The sequence below is a fragment of the Panthera onca genome, chromosome F1 (assembly GCF_046562875.1).
Source record: "Panthera onca isolate mPanOnc1 chromosome F1, mPanOnc1 haplotype 2, whole genome shotgun sequence".
Classification (NCBI taxonomy): domain Eukaryota; kingdom Metazoa; phylum Chordata; class Mammalia; order Carnivora; family Felidae; genus Panthera; species Panthera onca.
Window position 1 is genome coordinate 8,524,444 of NC_138355.1, and position 14,703 is coordinate 8,539,146.

Below are 14,703 nucleotides of genomic sequence, written 5' to 3' on the forward strand. Positions count from 1 at the left end.
ACTGATTTTCATTGTTTGGTTCATGCTCCATTTGATGATGAGAGGAATCCTATGGAAGGATCTTTACTTTTAATTCAGCCTTTCTTTAAATATCAAGAATAAACCCTGTCCTTAAACATGTCCACTCTAAGGTCTGTGGAAATCTGTTTAACATCTTGGGTGTGAGATTCTGAGCACATTAGGGTATTTCTTCCATCTTCGAAAAGTGAACGAGTCAATACCGTCCAGCTACTGCCCTATCAGGTTGTTGGCCTCTGCCTGAGCCTGATCCCTCAGGATAAGTCTGATTGTTCTCAGCTCTCACTGACCTTTCATCAGCTTTTGACTCCCAAGTAAACCAATTAAAAAGTGTATTTCTATTACAGTAGATAATGGATTTTTGACTGCTTAATATGTCTGTGCAGTCTGGGAAGAAAGCAGAGTGTCTGATTAGCTTAGTGGATAGTTTAAGTGGGGATCCAGGATCTTTGGGGCTGGGGGAGTACACCCCTCTTAGCTTCCCTTGTCATTCTGGGGGTTCTTCCCTGAACAGAGATCAGAAGGAAGGGTAATGAAGACCACAGACTTTCATAGTGTACTGGTGTCACTCTGGGTTGCTGATGTGTCTTAAAAATTTGTATCAAGGAAGTAAGACAAACTTGTTTTCAAATTAACAGAAGAGTATTAAAAGTACGTAGATTGTAAGTCTACATAGTGGACGAACACCAGGGTTTTGGCATCACGTCATCTAGCAGGCTTTGGCGAGCACCCACCGAGCAGAGCTGAGTAAGCATGCACACGCCCACAGAGCCTCTCCAGTGCCCACACCTGCCAGCTCTAACCGCCTGTGTTGTTACCTCGTTACGGACAGAAAGGATCAAGAGGAAAACACTGAGGTTTTGAGGGGACGGTTCTAGTCAAGTCTGTCCACTACCTGGAATATACTCAAATGTGGATTTTTCATTATAATTCTGTTTCCAAGTAACGTATGTCCATGTGTGTATAGTTTAATATTTGTTTCTCTTTTTAGGAACTTATCCTTTTGTGACCTCTTCAAACTGTACGGTTGGAGGTGTCTGTACCGGGCTGGGGATGCCCCCTCAAAATGTCGGAGAAGTATATGGGGTCGTGAAAGCCTACACGACTCGAGTTGGCATCGGGGCCTTTCCTACAGAGCAGGACAATGTAAGCCCGTTTTCAGCTGATCCAATTCCGAAAGTTTTGTTGTTGGGTTTTTTTTTTTTATTAATGTTTGTTTATTTATTTATATTTGAGAGAGAGAGAGAGACAGAGTACAAGTGGGGGAGGGGCAGGGAGAGAGGGAGACACAGAATCCGAAGCAGGCTCCAGGCTCTGAGCTGTCAGCCCAGAGCCCGATGCGGGGCTCAAATCCACAAATTATGAGACCATGACCTGAGACGAAGTCAGATGCTTAACCGACTGATCCACCCAGGTGCCCCCGTAAAACTTCTGGGGGCTCCTGGGTGACTCAGTCAGTTGAACATCCAACTCTTGATTTTGGCTCAGTTCATGGTCCCAGAGTTGTTGGATTGAGCCCTATGTCCACAGAGTGTGGAACCTGCTTGGGATTCTCTCTCTCTCCCTCCCTCTCTCTCCTTCTTTCTCCCCTCTGCCCCTCCCCAGCTCTCTCTCTTTCAAAAAAAAAAATAGTTAAATAAAAAATATAAACTTCTGCTCCCCTCCCCCCCTTAACAAATTCTTACCTTCCTGTGCACTTCACTGAAGTAGCAGCATATTGGCAACAAAAGAGAAATGTTAGAGGGCACTTAAAGGTACTTGTGGATTATGGGCACCTGGGTGGCTCAGTTGGTTAAGCGTCCGACTTCAGGCTCAGACTGTGATCTCACGGCTCATGGGTTCGAGCCCTGCCTTGGGCTCTGTGCTGACAGTTCGGAGCCTGGAGCCCACTTCAGATTCTGTGTCTGTCTCTCTCTCTGCCCCTCCCCCACTCGTGGTCTGTCTCTTTCTCTCAAAAATAAATAAACATTAAAAAAAAAAAGGGTGCTTGTAGGTGCAAGGCTTTGGGAAGGTGGGTACACGAGGGAGATCAAGGTGGGGGAGGAGAAAAAGGTGGTTAAAAATAACAGCTGCCTTGCACTAGGAGCCTGTCAGGAACCAGGGCTGAGGAGAGTGACCTCCGGACCTGGGCTAACCTTCGCCGACACTTAGTGGTGGTGATGGCGGGCCAGGCACTGTTGAAGTGTTGTATACTCGGGAGCTCTGTGGACCCCACGACAGCTCAGGGAGCTGGGTGGTGTCGCCAACCCCTGCCCGCCCCCCCCCCCCCCCCCCGGCTTCTACGCATGAGGAAACTGAGGCACGGAGAGTCACCATAACTTGCACATAGACGGACGGGGCTGGGATTCAAACCTGACAGAGCAGCAGTCTAAAAACTACATAGTTGTGTCAATGTCAGAATACGAGAGGTAATGACTTTAATCGGAAAGGTGTAAAGTAGGGAATAGATAGACCATGGGCCGAAGGTTAGGTTGTAGACAATGGCTGTGGCTTAGAACTTGGAGTGCTGTTGTCGACCTTCCTTCTCTTTGAAAGAGCATCGTGCCGTTAGCGACTGACTCCTTGCTAGCTGAGAGTTTGTCTTCTGGTTTTCAGGAAGATCATCAGGCTACAGTTGTTCTTGCAAATAATTGGCTTGTCTTTTGTAATAAATACTTACTGACAACTTTGTTTTTCATATGTAGCATTTATTATTCTTATATGTTAATCTAAATCTTAAGAAGTTCTCTGACATCATAAAAATTACTGGTTTTAAAGAAATGGTAAAAAACAAAGCCAAAGGTGGATCGCTTCCAAATAATGCCTCACGCAACATCCATCATCTGGATGGAATTCTGTCTTCCACTTCGTTAGTTTTTGAGAGATGTTCATCTCTAGGAGACTTCGACTTGTTATATGATCTTAGATATAATTAATTCTACTAGATTTACAGCACTGGTAGTGTAGTCCAAAAGCCCTATTTTTGATTTCCCAGGAAATTGGAGAATTACTACAAACAAGAGGTCGCGAGTTTGGGGTAACCACTGGAAGGAAAAGAAGGTGTGGCTGGCTGGACCTCGTTTTGCTCAAATACGCTCATATGATTAATGGATTTACTGCGTGAGTATTCTCGGAAACATTTATTTCAGGAAAGTACAGGAGGGTTCATGACCAAAGGTTAGTGTTTGTGGATTGCAACCTTAAGAGTAGTATCCTGGTGGTAGTGTCACTCTTTAGCCCCCAAATGCAATTGTAGCTCAAAGTGCAGGGGGCCCAAGATCCAGGGGAAGGGTGTCCAAGGGAAAGGACCCCACATTGTCTTCCTAGACATCTGGGTTGGGAAAACGGAATCAGGATCCTCCACATGCAAGTGTAGAGGGAAATAAGATAAGTAGGTAGATGGGTTGGCACACTTTGCCTTTATGGAGAGGAGGCAGTATGACCGACCTGGTGCATGGGCTTGATGAATGTCTAACTACTGTTTTCAAATCTCCAACTCACGCGTTGTGCTGTGGCTTTGGGCAGGTTCATCTTTCTGTGCCTTTTTTCATCATCTTTAAAACCTAGATGATGATACCAACTTCACACGAGTATTTTGAAAATTGGGCGAGAAATATAGTGAGAGCGTACAGCACGCTGCCTGGCTCCCTGAAAATGCTCAGTAAAAGTTGCTATGAACACATATACGCAAATATGTAAATAAACGTATTCATGTCTTTATTACTCTGGGTTAGCTTCTAGCAAAGAGCAAAATAAAGAATAAAAAGATACCTTGTGGATGAGATTCTCAAACCTGTTATTTTATCTAATGCCATAGATTTCCCCTTAAGTTATTTCCCAGTCAGTTAATTGGGAGATTGGATGTATCATGAAGAGGTCCTTGATGTAGTTCCCTCACTCTGCTTTGACAGTTTCTGAGCAGAAGGGCGGAGGCGATGGTGACTAGAGTGACGAGATGAGGGCCTATGGTGTATGCATAAATGTCCATGTATCTTGTCATCCTCTCTGTGGGACAGCGAGTTCTGCTGGGTCCCATAGACTGCGTCCTTTACACCGGGCCACTGCCCCTCACGTGTGTGTTGATCCCTCATAAGAAAGCTAAGCAAGATGATATGGGTCAGTCAGGGAAAATGGAATTATGAGAGCTCCTCACAAGTAGGTAAGTCATTTTTTTATCATGAGGAAAATGCACGCTTTATGTGTGGCACACTTCAGAAGATAATCCTAACCAGTTTTCAGAATTGCTTTGGAATGCTTAGCTTGGTACGAATTCTTTACTTCCTCATCGCGTTAGATGTTAGAGCCTCGAAGAGTCTGCTGTTTTAACGTGGCCTCTCCTTCCGCTTAGGTTGGCACTTACCAAATTGGATATTTTGGACATGTTTACGGAAATCAAAGTTGGGGTTGCTTACAAGCTCGATGGTGAAATCATACCTCATTTCCCAGGTACGTTCTTCAGTCTGCGGCACACAGAACGTTATCAGGGCATCAGGGGATGTGTTAGAGCGGTCTCCAATAGCTCTCCCGCACGGTCGGTGGCAGGTAGCCACAGGGTTGCCCTGTTCTTTGGGAACCGCGTGAGTATAGTCACTTGTCACTGGCCTCAGTTTCGTAGCTGCCGTGCGTTTGGGTTCCGGGTTGCAGGACGCATGTGTTCAGACTCAAAGGAAGAAAGAAGAAACGTGGCAGTTCTGAGCTCAGCGATGCGGCCCCTGAATCTCACCTTCCCTATTTTGAAAGTGACTTCTTCATAGATGTTCCGTTCCCCACCCCCCCTTGAGAAATGTGGAGTAGAAGAGTGCTGCCTGTAAGGGTAAGCAGGCTCTTAATACATTAACCCACCCCGTCCTTCAAGCCACACGAGTGGTTTTGTCTAATCTCCTGTGTCAAGAGTGGGTGGTTGTAAGGAGACTTCCCACATGAGACAATGTGTTTCTTCAAGCATATCTGTAGCTACATGATTTTTTCAGTTACTCAGGAAGTTCAGTAAATGTTACCAGCTTTCGGAAATAGGAACTAACTGTTCATTTGTTTAGTCATCCTGTGAGACGGGGGATCCGCCAAACAAAGGAATATCTACTAGCTTAATGAAGCTTGTAGGTTGGTGGGTGTTGTGGCTTGCTAATGACGACCAGTCCTTGGGAACCGAGGGTCGCTGCAAGTTCTTGGAAGCCCCTTGAAAGCCGTTTTCTGTTAGTCTGACAGCTGGGCCGTCTCCAGTTTGGTTTCTCGTGACTGTTTTTTAAGTGGATTGTGGTTCACTACTATTACTTCTTTTTTTTAGTTTTTTTTTAAATTTATTTATTTATTTTTGAGAGACTGAGAATCAGTGGGGGAGGGGCAGAGAGAGAGGGAGACAGAGAATCCGAAGCAGGCTGCACACTGTCAGAGCAGAGCCTGATATGGAGCTCGAACTCATGAACCATGAGATCATGACCTGGGCCAATGTCAGACGCATAACTGACTGAGCCACCCAGGTGCCCCATGGATCTCTATTTCTGTCTAATGACTTCTGGGTGAATGCGCTTATGTTGTAGTGACTCAGATTCCGTTACCTCCCTCTGAAGAGTATTGGTTCTTGTTTTAGGGGACAGTTGAATTACTGGCTGATCATCTTGAACTTGCGTGAGCTTGGTTTTCCACTGTGTTTGTATAGTTACAGGAAGAACCCAAGGTGTTTCCCAAGCCTCTAACCTGGTGTGAGTCCGTCTACAAATTCTATTTCCTCTGTGGATCTTGGCAGAGGTTGGTTTTAGGCTTTATTATAGAGGGTCTGCGGTCAGTTGTACTCTGGCGCATCATTTTTAATTTTTTTTTTAATGTTTATTTTTGAGAGAGAGAGAGTGCATGCACAAGCAGGGGAGAGGCAGAGAGAGGGAGGGAGACACAGAATCCAAAGCAGGCTCCAGACTCTGAGCTGTCAGCACAGAACCCGACGCGGGGCTCAAACTGGTGAACCGTGAGATCATGATGCGAGCTGAAGTCAGACGCTTAACCTACTGATCATCGTTATTTAAATGAAGCAGTGTTTCTGCTGTCTCGGCTGCTGCCAGGAGAGTTACTGGGGTATAAAGAGATCTCTCCAATGTGGCAGTGCTGGCTGGAGCTTCAGTGTAGTCTGTCCCTTCCCTTCCGACAGCACTGTTGGAACTCTAGAACCTGTCGCACTCACCTGTGGCCCCTGCTGTCTGTAAGCCTCCAGGGGTCCCAGTCTTAGCATGTAAAGGTGAACGTTAGCCAGGGGACTTTCACAGGGTCTCTGAGGGGTAGGAGCTCTCTGTATAGCTCCTTCCTTTCTGATGCTTGGACCGTGATTCTCACTGCTTCAACCTCCCTGAAATCTGGTATCTGCCTTCTCAGTCAGTGGGACCATTGTTCTCCTCTGACTCCAGTGTCCTGACCTTTAGTCGTCAGGACATTGTCCCTGGGCAGATGGTGGAGTTGTTTTCAGGACTTGCTCGTGAGTTTGCTTTTTCTCAGAAACTGCAGTTTTGTGCTGCCTGTGGTCCACGTTGACCGGTCGTGGGATACGCGCTGCTCCAGGGAGGCAGCTCCTTCCAGCGGAGGGCGGTCTCTGGGGAGATTCTGAACCTGATCCTCAGCAGGGGTGCTTCCTCAGCAAGGGGGGTGGGCAGGGCCTCCATCCGGAAGCAGGAAATCTGGATGGTACACCACAGCAGCCACCGTACTGTCTCTGGTCGAAGAAACTGTTCTTACTTTCGTAGGCTTTTAGTTTCTACCAGGGGGTACAGAGAAAATGGTTAGGTGAGATCATGAAGAAAATTTCCAGCTAAGCTTTTGTGCAGTCACCAAAATCATAGATTTCCCAGATGAGAGCGAGTCCACCAGTCTCCTTTCTGTGAGATTGCTGCCTTTATGCAGGTCCGCAGCCTCTAATCCACGGTGTGGAAATCTGGAAAGCTCTAAAAAATGGAAAGGTCGGCACCAAAGTCAGACCTGACCTGAGTTGATATTAGAACCAATCATCTATCTGCTTCGAGTGAATAATCTGGTGGCTGCAGGAATGTGTTTGATTATAAAAATACCGCCTCAAATGGTAAATGTACTGTTTGACCTTCCTAAACTCTGGAGGAAAACAAAGCAGAACATTTTTTCTGCATTTCAAAGCACATCTGGCTCCAAGGATTTTGAGAAGAGATCAGGAACCTATGACCTAGCAAATCACTTATTTAGCAATAGACAGTGTTATACCATGAGAAAGCATACATCCTCTTTAACTTTCAGCAAACCAAGAAGTCTTAAATAAAGTTGAAGTTCAATACAAGACTCTCCCAGGTTGGAACACAGACATATCAAATGCAAGGACGTTTAAAGAGCTCCCTGTTAATGCACAAAATTACGTTCGATTTATTGAAGATGAGCTTCAAATTCCAGGTAAATATAAACTCTTTATGAACAGCCATCTCTACTTTTTCTCTGCTTCTAACTTGACTGTATCTTTGAGATGGGATTAGAGGAAGATCATTATTAATTTGTAGAGTGCTCATGATTTGTATAAATGCCCAGGAAGATACAAAATAATCTTATTTCTTAGGATAAATATAATCACCTTTCTTTAAGTCCTTCAGATGCCTGAAGACAGCAGGTTACTTTTACACTTATGCTCGTTGCTTTCTCCCTCTTAGTTTTTTTGTTTTTCTGTTTTTTTAAGTTTATTTATTTTTGACAGAGACAGAGTGCGAGCATGAGCTGGGGAGGGGCAGAGAGAGAGAGGGAGGGAGGCACAGAATCTGAAGCAGGCTCCAGGCTCCTAGCCGTCAGCACAGAGTCTGACGCGGGGCTCGAACTCACGAACCGTGAGATCATGACCTGAGCTGAAGTCGGACGCTCAACCGACTGAGCCACCCGGGCGCCCCGCTTTCTCCCTCTTAGTAACAAACTCTTTTGTGTCTTCACCTCCACCAAAAATGGTTTGCAGTCTTTCCATTCCTTGGGAGTTGGGGGTGTTTCTTGAATAATTAGGGAATAACAGGTACAGAAAATAGGCGATCCAATTTGAAAAGATCTACAAGAAGAGCAAAGAATAAACCCACATTAAGAAACAAATCTAAGCTGGCCAGGGAGTTAGGCATAACCAAGTAGTGGCTCTGACCAGTTACCGAAAGTCTTTCTTTTTAACACATTGCTTTCTTTGCTCTTTTGCTCCTCTCAAATACAAGCCTGGTTTTCCACATTGCTAGCTGTCCTGACCAGCCTGATGCCAGAGTGAAGTCAGCATGTTTACTGTGGCTCTCAGTCAGCATTGTTTTGAAACACAAGCAGTAGTGACTTTAACAGTGACTTGTATAAAAGACCATAAAGGTGTGGTACGATGTTGAGAGATTCCTATAGACTGGTCCAGGCTCTGCAAGTTAAAATGGCATTTGCTTCCAGCCCATTCTCCTTTCTTGAGATATAAAAGTTATGCTGATACTTGCAGAACCTCCTAGCATCCTGTATTTATCAGATGCTGATCTAGTTATTAGGGACTTGATCAAGGGTTCTTTCGGTCTCTGCTGGTTTGGGCCAGTATCTTACTGACCTAATTATCAGGCATCGACAACTTGGAAATACCCCACGATTAAAACTGGAACCGGTAAGGCTCACACCTGTGCTGGATGCCGACTGCACGTTCTGTTTAGAAATCAGCACAGTCTGCTGTCAGGACAGCCACGGATAGCAAAAGACACCTGGCAAAGCTAAATAGTGACACCGGGAAAAGTGGGGACCTTTTCATCCCAAGGATCGAACATTATAAACAAATTAATATTCTTCTTTTTTTTCCCTATCCCAGTTAAATGGATCGGTGTAGGTAAATCCAGAGAATCTATGATTCAACTCTTTTAAGGACCTCCAGTGACACAAGAAACACTCCTTGAGGGGGCGGGGGGGAGAGGACTTTCTGAAATACTTCATTTATGATCTGCAAATTTCAAGAATAAAGACATTGGAGTGAGTTTGAGAATAAAGACATTGGAGTGAGTTTCGAGAATAAAGACATTGGAGTGAGTTTCAAGCCCTGCAGGTGTTCCCAGTCATTTAAGGTGGCTGGCTGGTGGAGAGAAACTTCGGCGCGGTCCAGGGTCCGCCGCCTTCGCTGGCAAAGTCGCCGAGTCACGTTTTCCTCCTGCTCACGGTGCCACGTTTTCCTTCAGTGTTTAGTCCTAGTACGATCCATGTTCGAAATCTAAGAGAATTCCTTCCAGTGTAGTTCTTCTTCATGACTGTCGTTGTGCTTTGTTAGGTTTTACCTCTATTAAATGGTAAGAACAATTAATGCAGTTTTGCACAAATGTTTTTACATTCTGGTCATTCAATTTGTCGTTGTAATCTTTGCTGTTAGAAAAAAAGGATGAAAAGAAGGGTTCTGTAAACTTTTGTAATGCTGTAAGTTCTGTTTAACTTGTGAACTGTTTAGTTTCTGCTGAGACCATTGCAAATTTGAGCTTTGGCAGGGGGGGAGGGGGTTATATTCGTGTGTCCTTTAATTTGTACAGAACACAAAACTTACTTCTCTCTGTAAATTATTTAATACATTGAACATTTAATTAAATGTTTGGAGAAGGGCGTTCCCTAAGACAACAATCTTAATGTTAAAAAAAAAAAATAGTCATTAAAAGATCATTGTGCTAACTGGTGGATATTTTTCTTTAATTTCAGGCATTAACTCTGAAATGTATAGCTGTCGTTTTTTTTTTTTTTTATCTTACCATTATTTCTAAACCTAGTGGATTGATTTTTCAACATTGTGCCTGCCGGTTTGCCTACAAAATCATCTATAAGTGTCCAAATGAATTCAAATTGTTGGTCATAATTTTGATTGTGCCTTTATTTTTTCTTTCTTGGGAAAAAAAGAGGTGTTGTTCTGACAATTAGGCATCACGTAGTGTGTTGTAGATTATCCTCTGATGAACTATTTTAAATGTTTAAATTAGGTGCCACTTAAATTTATTTTATTATACCATCAATAGCTGATTAAAATGAACCAAATATTTCTAGTATGGTTTGTGTATTGTGGTTTTGTTCTGTAGGAGAAGTACTAGCAACACTTGGATATAGAAGCAGCAGCTTTCTCCCTGTAGAATGTAGGGATGAGGTGGGGAGAGATCAAAACAGAATCTTAGAAAAGAACATTAACCTCTTTTGTCTTCACTAGACATACTTTCGTTGATACTTAGTTCAGAAAGTTCTACGAGAGAGGCAGCCTTGTTGGTTTCAATAAAAAGGATCGTACAGATGATCTTACAAGCCCATTATGGGTCAATAATGGCTTTTATGTAAAAATAACTTATATTTCGTATACAATAAATAATTTTTATCTTTTTCAGCAGAAATTGGATGGGCTTTTATTTCTCCTAACCCTTTATCTTCCTGCTTGAATTTCAAATTAGGTTGAGTTGAAATTAGGTTTTTAAGTTCACATTCTCATCTTGGCTGTAAGCGTTGCTTTATTGAAACATAATTTTAGTAATGGTCCAGAGGCAGATGTGAAGAACTCACTTACCAAAGAGATTACTTTAAAAATAAATAAATAAACTTAAAAAAAAAAACCCACAAAACTGTCTTGGGGGCTCCTGGCTGGCTTTGCCGGAAGAGCATGTAACTCTTGGGTCATGAGTTTGAGCCCCACATTGGGTGTAGAGATTACCAAAAAAAAAAATAAACTTTAAAAAAGAAAAAAAAAAAACCTCATTCTCTGAATCACTGATTTTTTTTTTCTCCCCTCCAAAAAACATCAATCTCCTATGGATGTTGATAGACATTGACTCCTTTTTGACTAGGTTGATTGATTCTCTCCTCTCTGTGAGCTGTTTGCTAATTAAATTGGTTAAGAGAGAGGTTCTGTTCTTCAGATACATTTCAGTCTTTGAAGTCCCAGGTAACTATATTCCAGTAATAAGTCTTCACTAACAAGTGTGTATGCTAGAATCTGCTAGGTGTTGGGTATTTTGTCGTGGGGCAGCATGTCAGATAAACATACTTGCGAGGGATATGTGCTGCGATGGGAAAGCGCAGGGTGCCGTGAAACAGAAACAGAACTTAATGTAAGTCTGGAAAGGGTCAGAGAAGGCCTTTAGCAGAAATAGCATTCAAACGGACCAAAAGGATGAGTAGTCAGAGGGCCGTGCAAAGGCCTGGAGGCTGGAAACACTTGGAAAGTTGGAGGAACAAAATGAGTGAGGGGCTGGCGAGGCTGATGAGGTTGGCAAGAAGTTGGAGGAGGACCCCACCAAATAACCAAAATATGTTTCCTCTAAAAGGAAAGCATTAGGCCAAAACGCTTAAGGGGGCCCAATGGGGAAACGGAAAAACTAAAACAGAAAAGTGCACTTCAGATCTCAAAGCTCAGTAGAAGGTAACTAGACGGCAGAACAAGAAGTTTCCACGGGGAGACGGCCTGTTTAGCATATACTTTTTATATATTAACTGACTGATGGAGCCAAATGCCCTCCACAAATGAGTATGTGAATTTAATGCCGTTCCGGTCAGAATTGCCAGGGGGTTGTCTACTGGGCAAAATTGCACTGAAGCTTTGGTGGAAAAATGAATGTGCAAGAATTCCTAAGATATTTTTGAAAAAAGAATGTGTTGAGAGGTGTTTCCCCACCAGATGTTAAAGACATTATAACACTACTATAGTCAAAGTATGTGATCCTGTGATGGGAATGAACAAATACAGAAGGAAAATGGACTGGACATTTCAGAAATAGATGCGACCTACATGCACATAGGAGCTTGATATGGGCTAAAAATGGCATTTCATGTCATTGGGAAAAGGATGCATTAAAGAAATGACAGCAAGGAGGGGTTGTTTTTGGGGGCATGGGCTAAATGGGCAAGGGGCATTAAGGAAGACAATTGTTGGAATGAGCACTGGTTGTCATACATAGGGGATGAATCACTGGAATCTACTCCTAAAATCATTATTGCACTATATTGGGTGTAAATTAAAAAATAAATAAGGGCACCTGGGTGGCTCAGTTGGTTAAGCGTCCTACTGCGGCTCAGGTCATTATTTCACAGCTCGTGAGTTCGTGCCCCACATCGGGCTCTGTGCTGACAGCTCAGAGCCTGGAGCCTGCTTCGGATTCTGTGTCTCCCTCTCTCTCTGCCCCTCCCCAGGTCAAGCTCTGTCTGTCTCTCTCCTTCAAAAATAAATAAATATTAATTTTTTTTTTAATTTTTAAAAAATGACAAATACAATCTCAAATATGAACTTCAGATTGAATAAAATTCAAATTAAAAAATTTTTTAACCAATGAAAGTAATAAAGGAAAATAACTTCAGGAGAGCCTTCTAAACAAAAGTAGGAAGCTTGTAAACCCTAAAGAAGTATGTACAGATTTGACCAAAGTAAAAATTTTTAAATACTTATGGACAAAGCTCATTAAAAAACAAACAAAACAAACAAACAAACAAAAAACCCTGGGAAAACAACAAACTGGGAGAAAAGATGTCAATACATATCCTTTATATACAAGGAGCTAGCACGAGTTAGAATGCGACAGCTAATGAAAGATGGACCAAGTAATAGGTGCTAGTCAATCCACAGGAAAATAAATGTAAATGGCCCAAAAACATGAAAAGGCATTCACTTTCGCCTACAGACAGGAAGTCGTAAGTTAACACAATGAGATCCCACTTCTCATCTCTGAGTGTTAAATATGCAACATTAGAGCTATGGCGTTTTCATGTACTGCCCGCAGGGGGAGTTACTGCAATATGGGGAGTCAATTTGCAATTTCTGATACAATTTCACTTAGAATCGCATCCACCTCTGTAGAATCTACCCAAGAGGGAAAGTAAGTTGTATCACCTTTATGCACAGCATCATTCTGTCTTCCTTAGAGGCTTCTTGGTCTGATTTTGTTTTATTTTTGTCAAAGGTCTACATACGTATGGTTTTTATTGAAATGACTTTATTGAGGTATAATTTTTTAAAATGCTTGTTTACTTTTGAGGGAGAGAAAGAGAGACAGAGCATGAACGGTGGAGGGACAGAGAGAGAGGGAGACACAGAATCCGAAGCAGGCTCCAGGCTCTGCACTGTCAGCACAGAGCCCAATGTGGGGCTTGAACTCACAAACCATGAGATCATGACCTGGGCTGACTTCAGACGCTTAACTGACTGAGTCACCCAGGCACCCTGAGATATAATTTATAGACCATAAAATTCACCTGTTCTAAGAATACAGTTTGGTGATTTAGGGCCACCTGGGTGGCTCAGTCAGTTATGCATCTGACTCAATTTTGGCTCAGGTCATGATCTCATGGTTCGCGAGTTCGAACCCTGCATAGGGCTCTGCGCTGACAATGAGGAGCCCCTTTTGGACCTCTGTCTCCCTCTCTGCTCGTCCCCTGCTCATTCTCTCTCTCTCTCTCTCTCTCAAAAATAAATATAAAAAAGAAGAAGAAGAAGAAGTCTTTTGCCTAACTCAAGGTCATATATGCTGTCTAGAGGTCACTCACTTTAGATCCAAAAATACAAGTAGGTTGAAAGTGAAAGAATGGAAAAAGATATTCTAATGTCACAAAATAGACTAAGTCAAAAATTATTACAGGAGACAAAGGGCTTTATGTATGGATAAAAGGGTCAAGTCACCAAGGGATATAATAATTTTAAATATGTACTCACCAAACAACAGAGCCCCCAAATATATGAAACAAATGCTCATGGATTTGAAGGGAGACGTAGTTCTACGATAACAGTTGGGAGTCTTCAATACCCAACTTTCAATGATTCATAGAACATTTAGATGCAAGATCAGTAAGGAGATCGAAAACTCGATCAACACTATAAACCAGCCAGACTTAACAGACATCTGTGGAACCCTTCACCCCAAAATAGTAGAATACACGCTCTTTTCACGCATACATGGGACATTCTCCAGGACAGACCCTGTGTTCGGTCACAAAACCAGTCTCAGATTTAAAAATATTGAAAACCAGGGGCTCCTGGGTGGCTCAGTCAGTTGAGCGTCCCACTTGGGCTCAGATCATGGTCTCGGGGTCTATGAGTTTGAGCCCCGCGTCGGGCTCTGTGCTGACAGCTCGGAGCCCGGAGCCTGCTTCGGATTCTGTGTCTCCCTCTCTCTCTCTCTGCCCTCCCCAGTTTGCACTTTGTCTCTCAAAAATAAACATTAAGAAAAAGTTTTTTTTAAATACTGAAATCCTACAGAGTACCTTTGATCACAATGGCACGATGCTAGAAATCAGTAACAGAAGGAAAACCGAAAAAGTCACAGTGGAAATTTAAGAACACACACTCAACCAAATGAGTCAAAGAAGAACTCCCAGAGGAAAGGAGGAAACACAAAGAGGAGAACGTGCAGCAAACATGGGCAGAGCTCCACAGGAAATTGGTAGCAGTGAAAAGTTTCACATCAAGACCCTAACTTTCCACATTAAGGAGCTAAAAAAAGAAAGCAAACTCAACCCAAAGCCAGTAAAAGGAAGGAAACAATCAAGAGTAGAGTCAAGAGTAACAAAATAGAGACTAGAAAACAGAGAATATCAGTGAAACCAAAAGCTGGTTATTTTTATTTTCTGTGTTTTTGTATGCTTGGCCACAGCTGAGACCTTTGCGTTTGAGCAGCTTCCTGGTCCTTAGCTCTGTGAAAACGTTTCCTTGATGATTTCCTCTAATTTTCTCTGTTCTGTTTCTAGGATGCTTGTTAGGTGGTGGACCCCCTGATTTATTAGTCT

At 43.0% G+C, this 14,703-nt stretch overlaps 1 protein-coding gene across 3 annotated transcripts in view; it reads left to right on the forward strand.

Moving 5' to 3' along the window:
- Positions 1-13,380, forward strand: part of ADSS2 (adenylosuccinate synthase 2) — a 39,853-nt gene extending 26,473 nt beyond the window's left edge. The window contains exons 9-13 of one of the 3 annotated variants that reach the window (XR_009613360.3): positions 1,010-1,164; positions 2,993-3,117; positions 4,346-4,443; positions 4,642-4,810; positions 5,654-7,239. Coding sequence is in view for 2 of the 3 variants with exons in the window: in XM_060643341.3 (XP_060499324.1) it covers positions 1,010-1,164; positions 2,993-3,117; positions 4,346-4,443; positions 7,243-7,392; positions 8,792-8,844 (581 nt within the window). In the remaining variant the exon portion in view is untranslated. The other 2 variants (XM_060643341.3, XM_060643340.3) reach the window with 2 other exon arrangements.
- Positions 13,381-14,703: the final 1,323 nt, after the last annotated feature.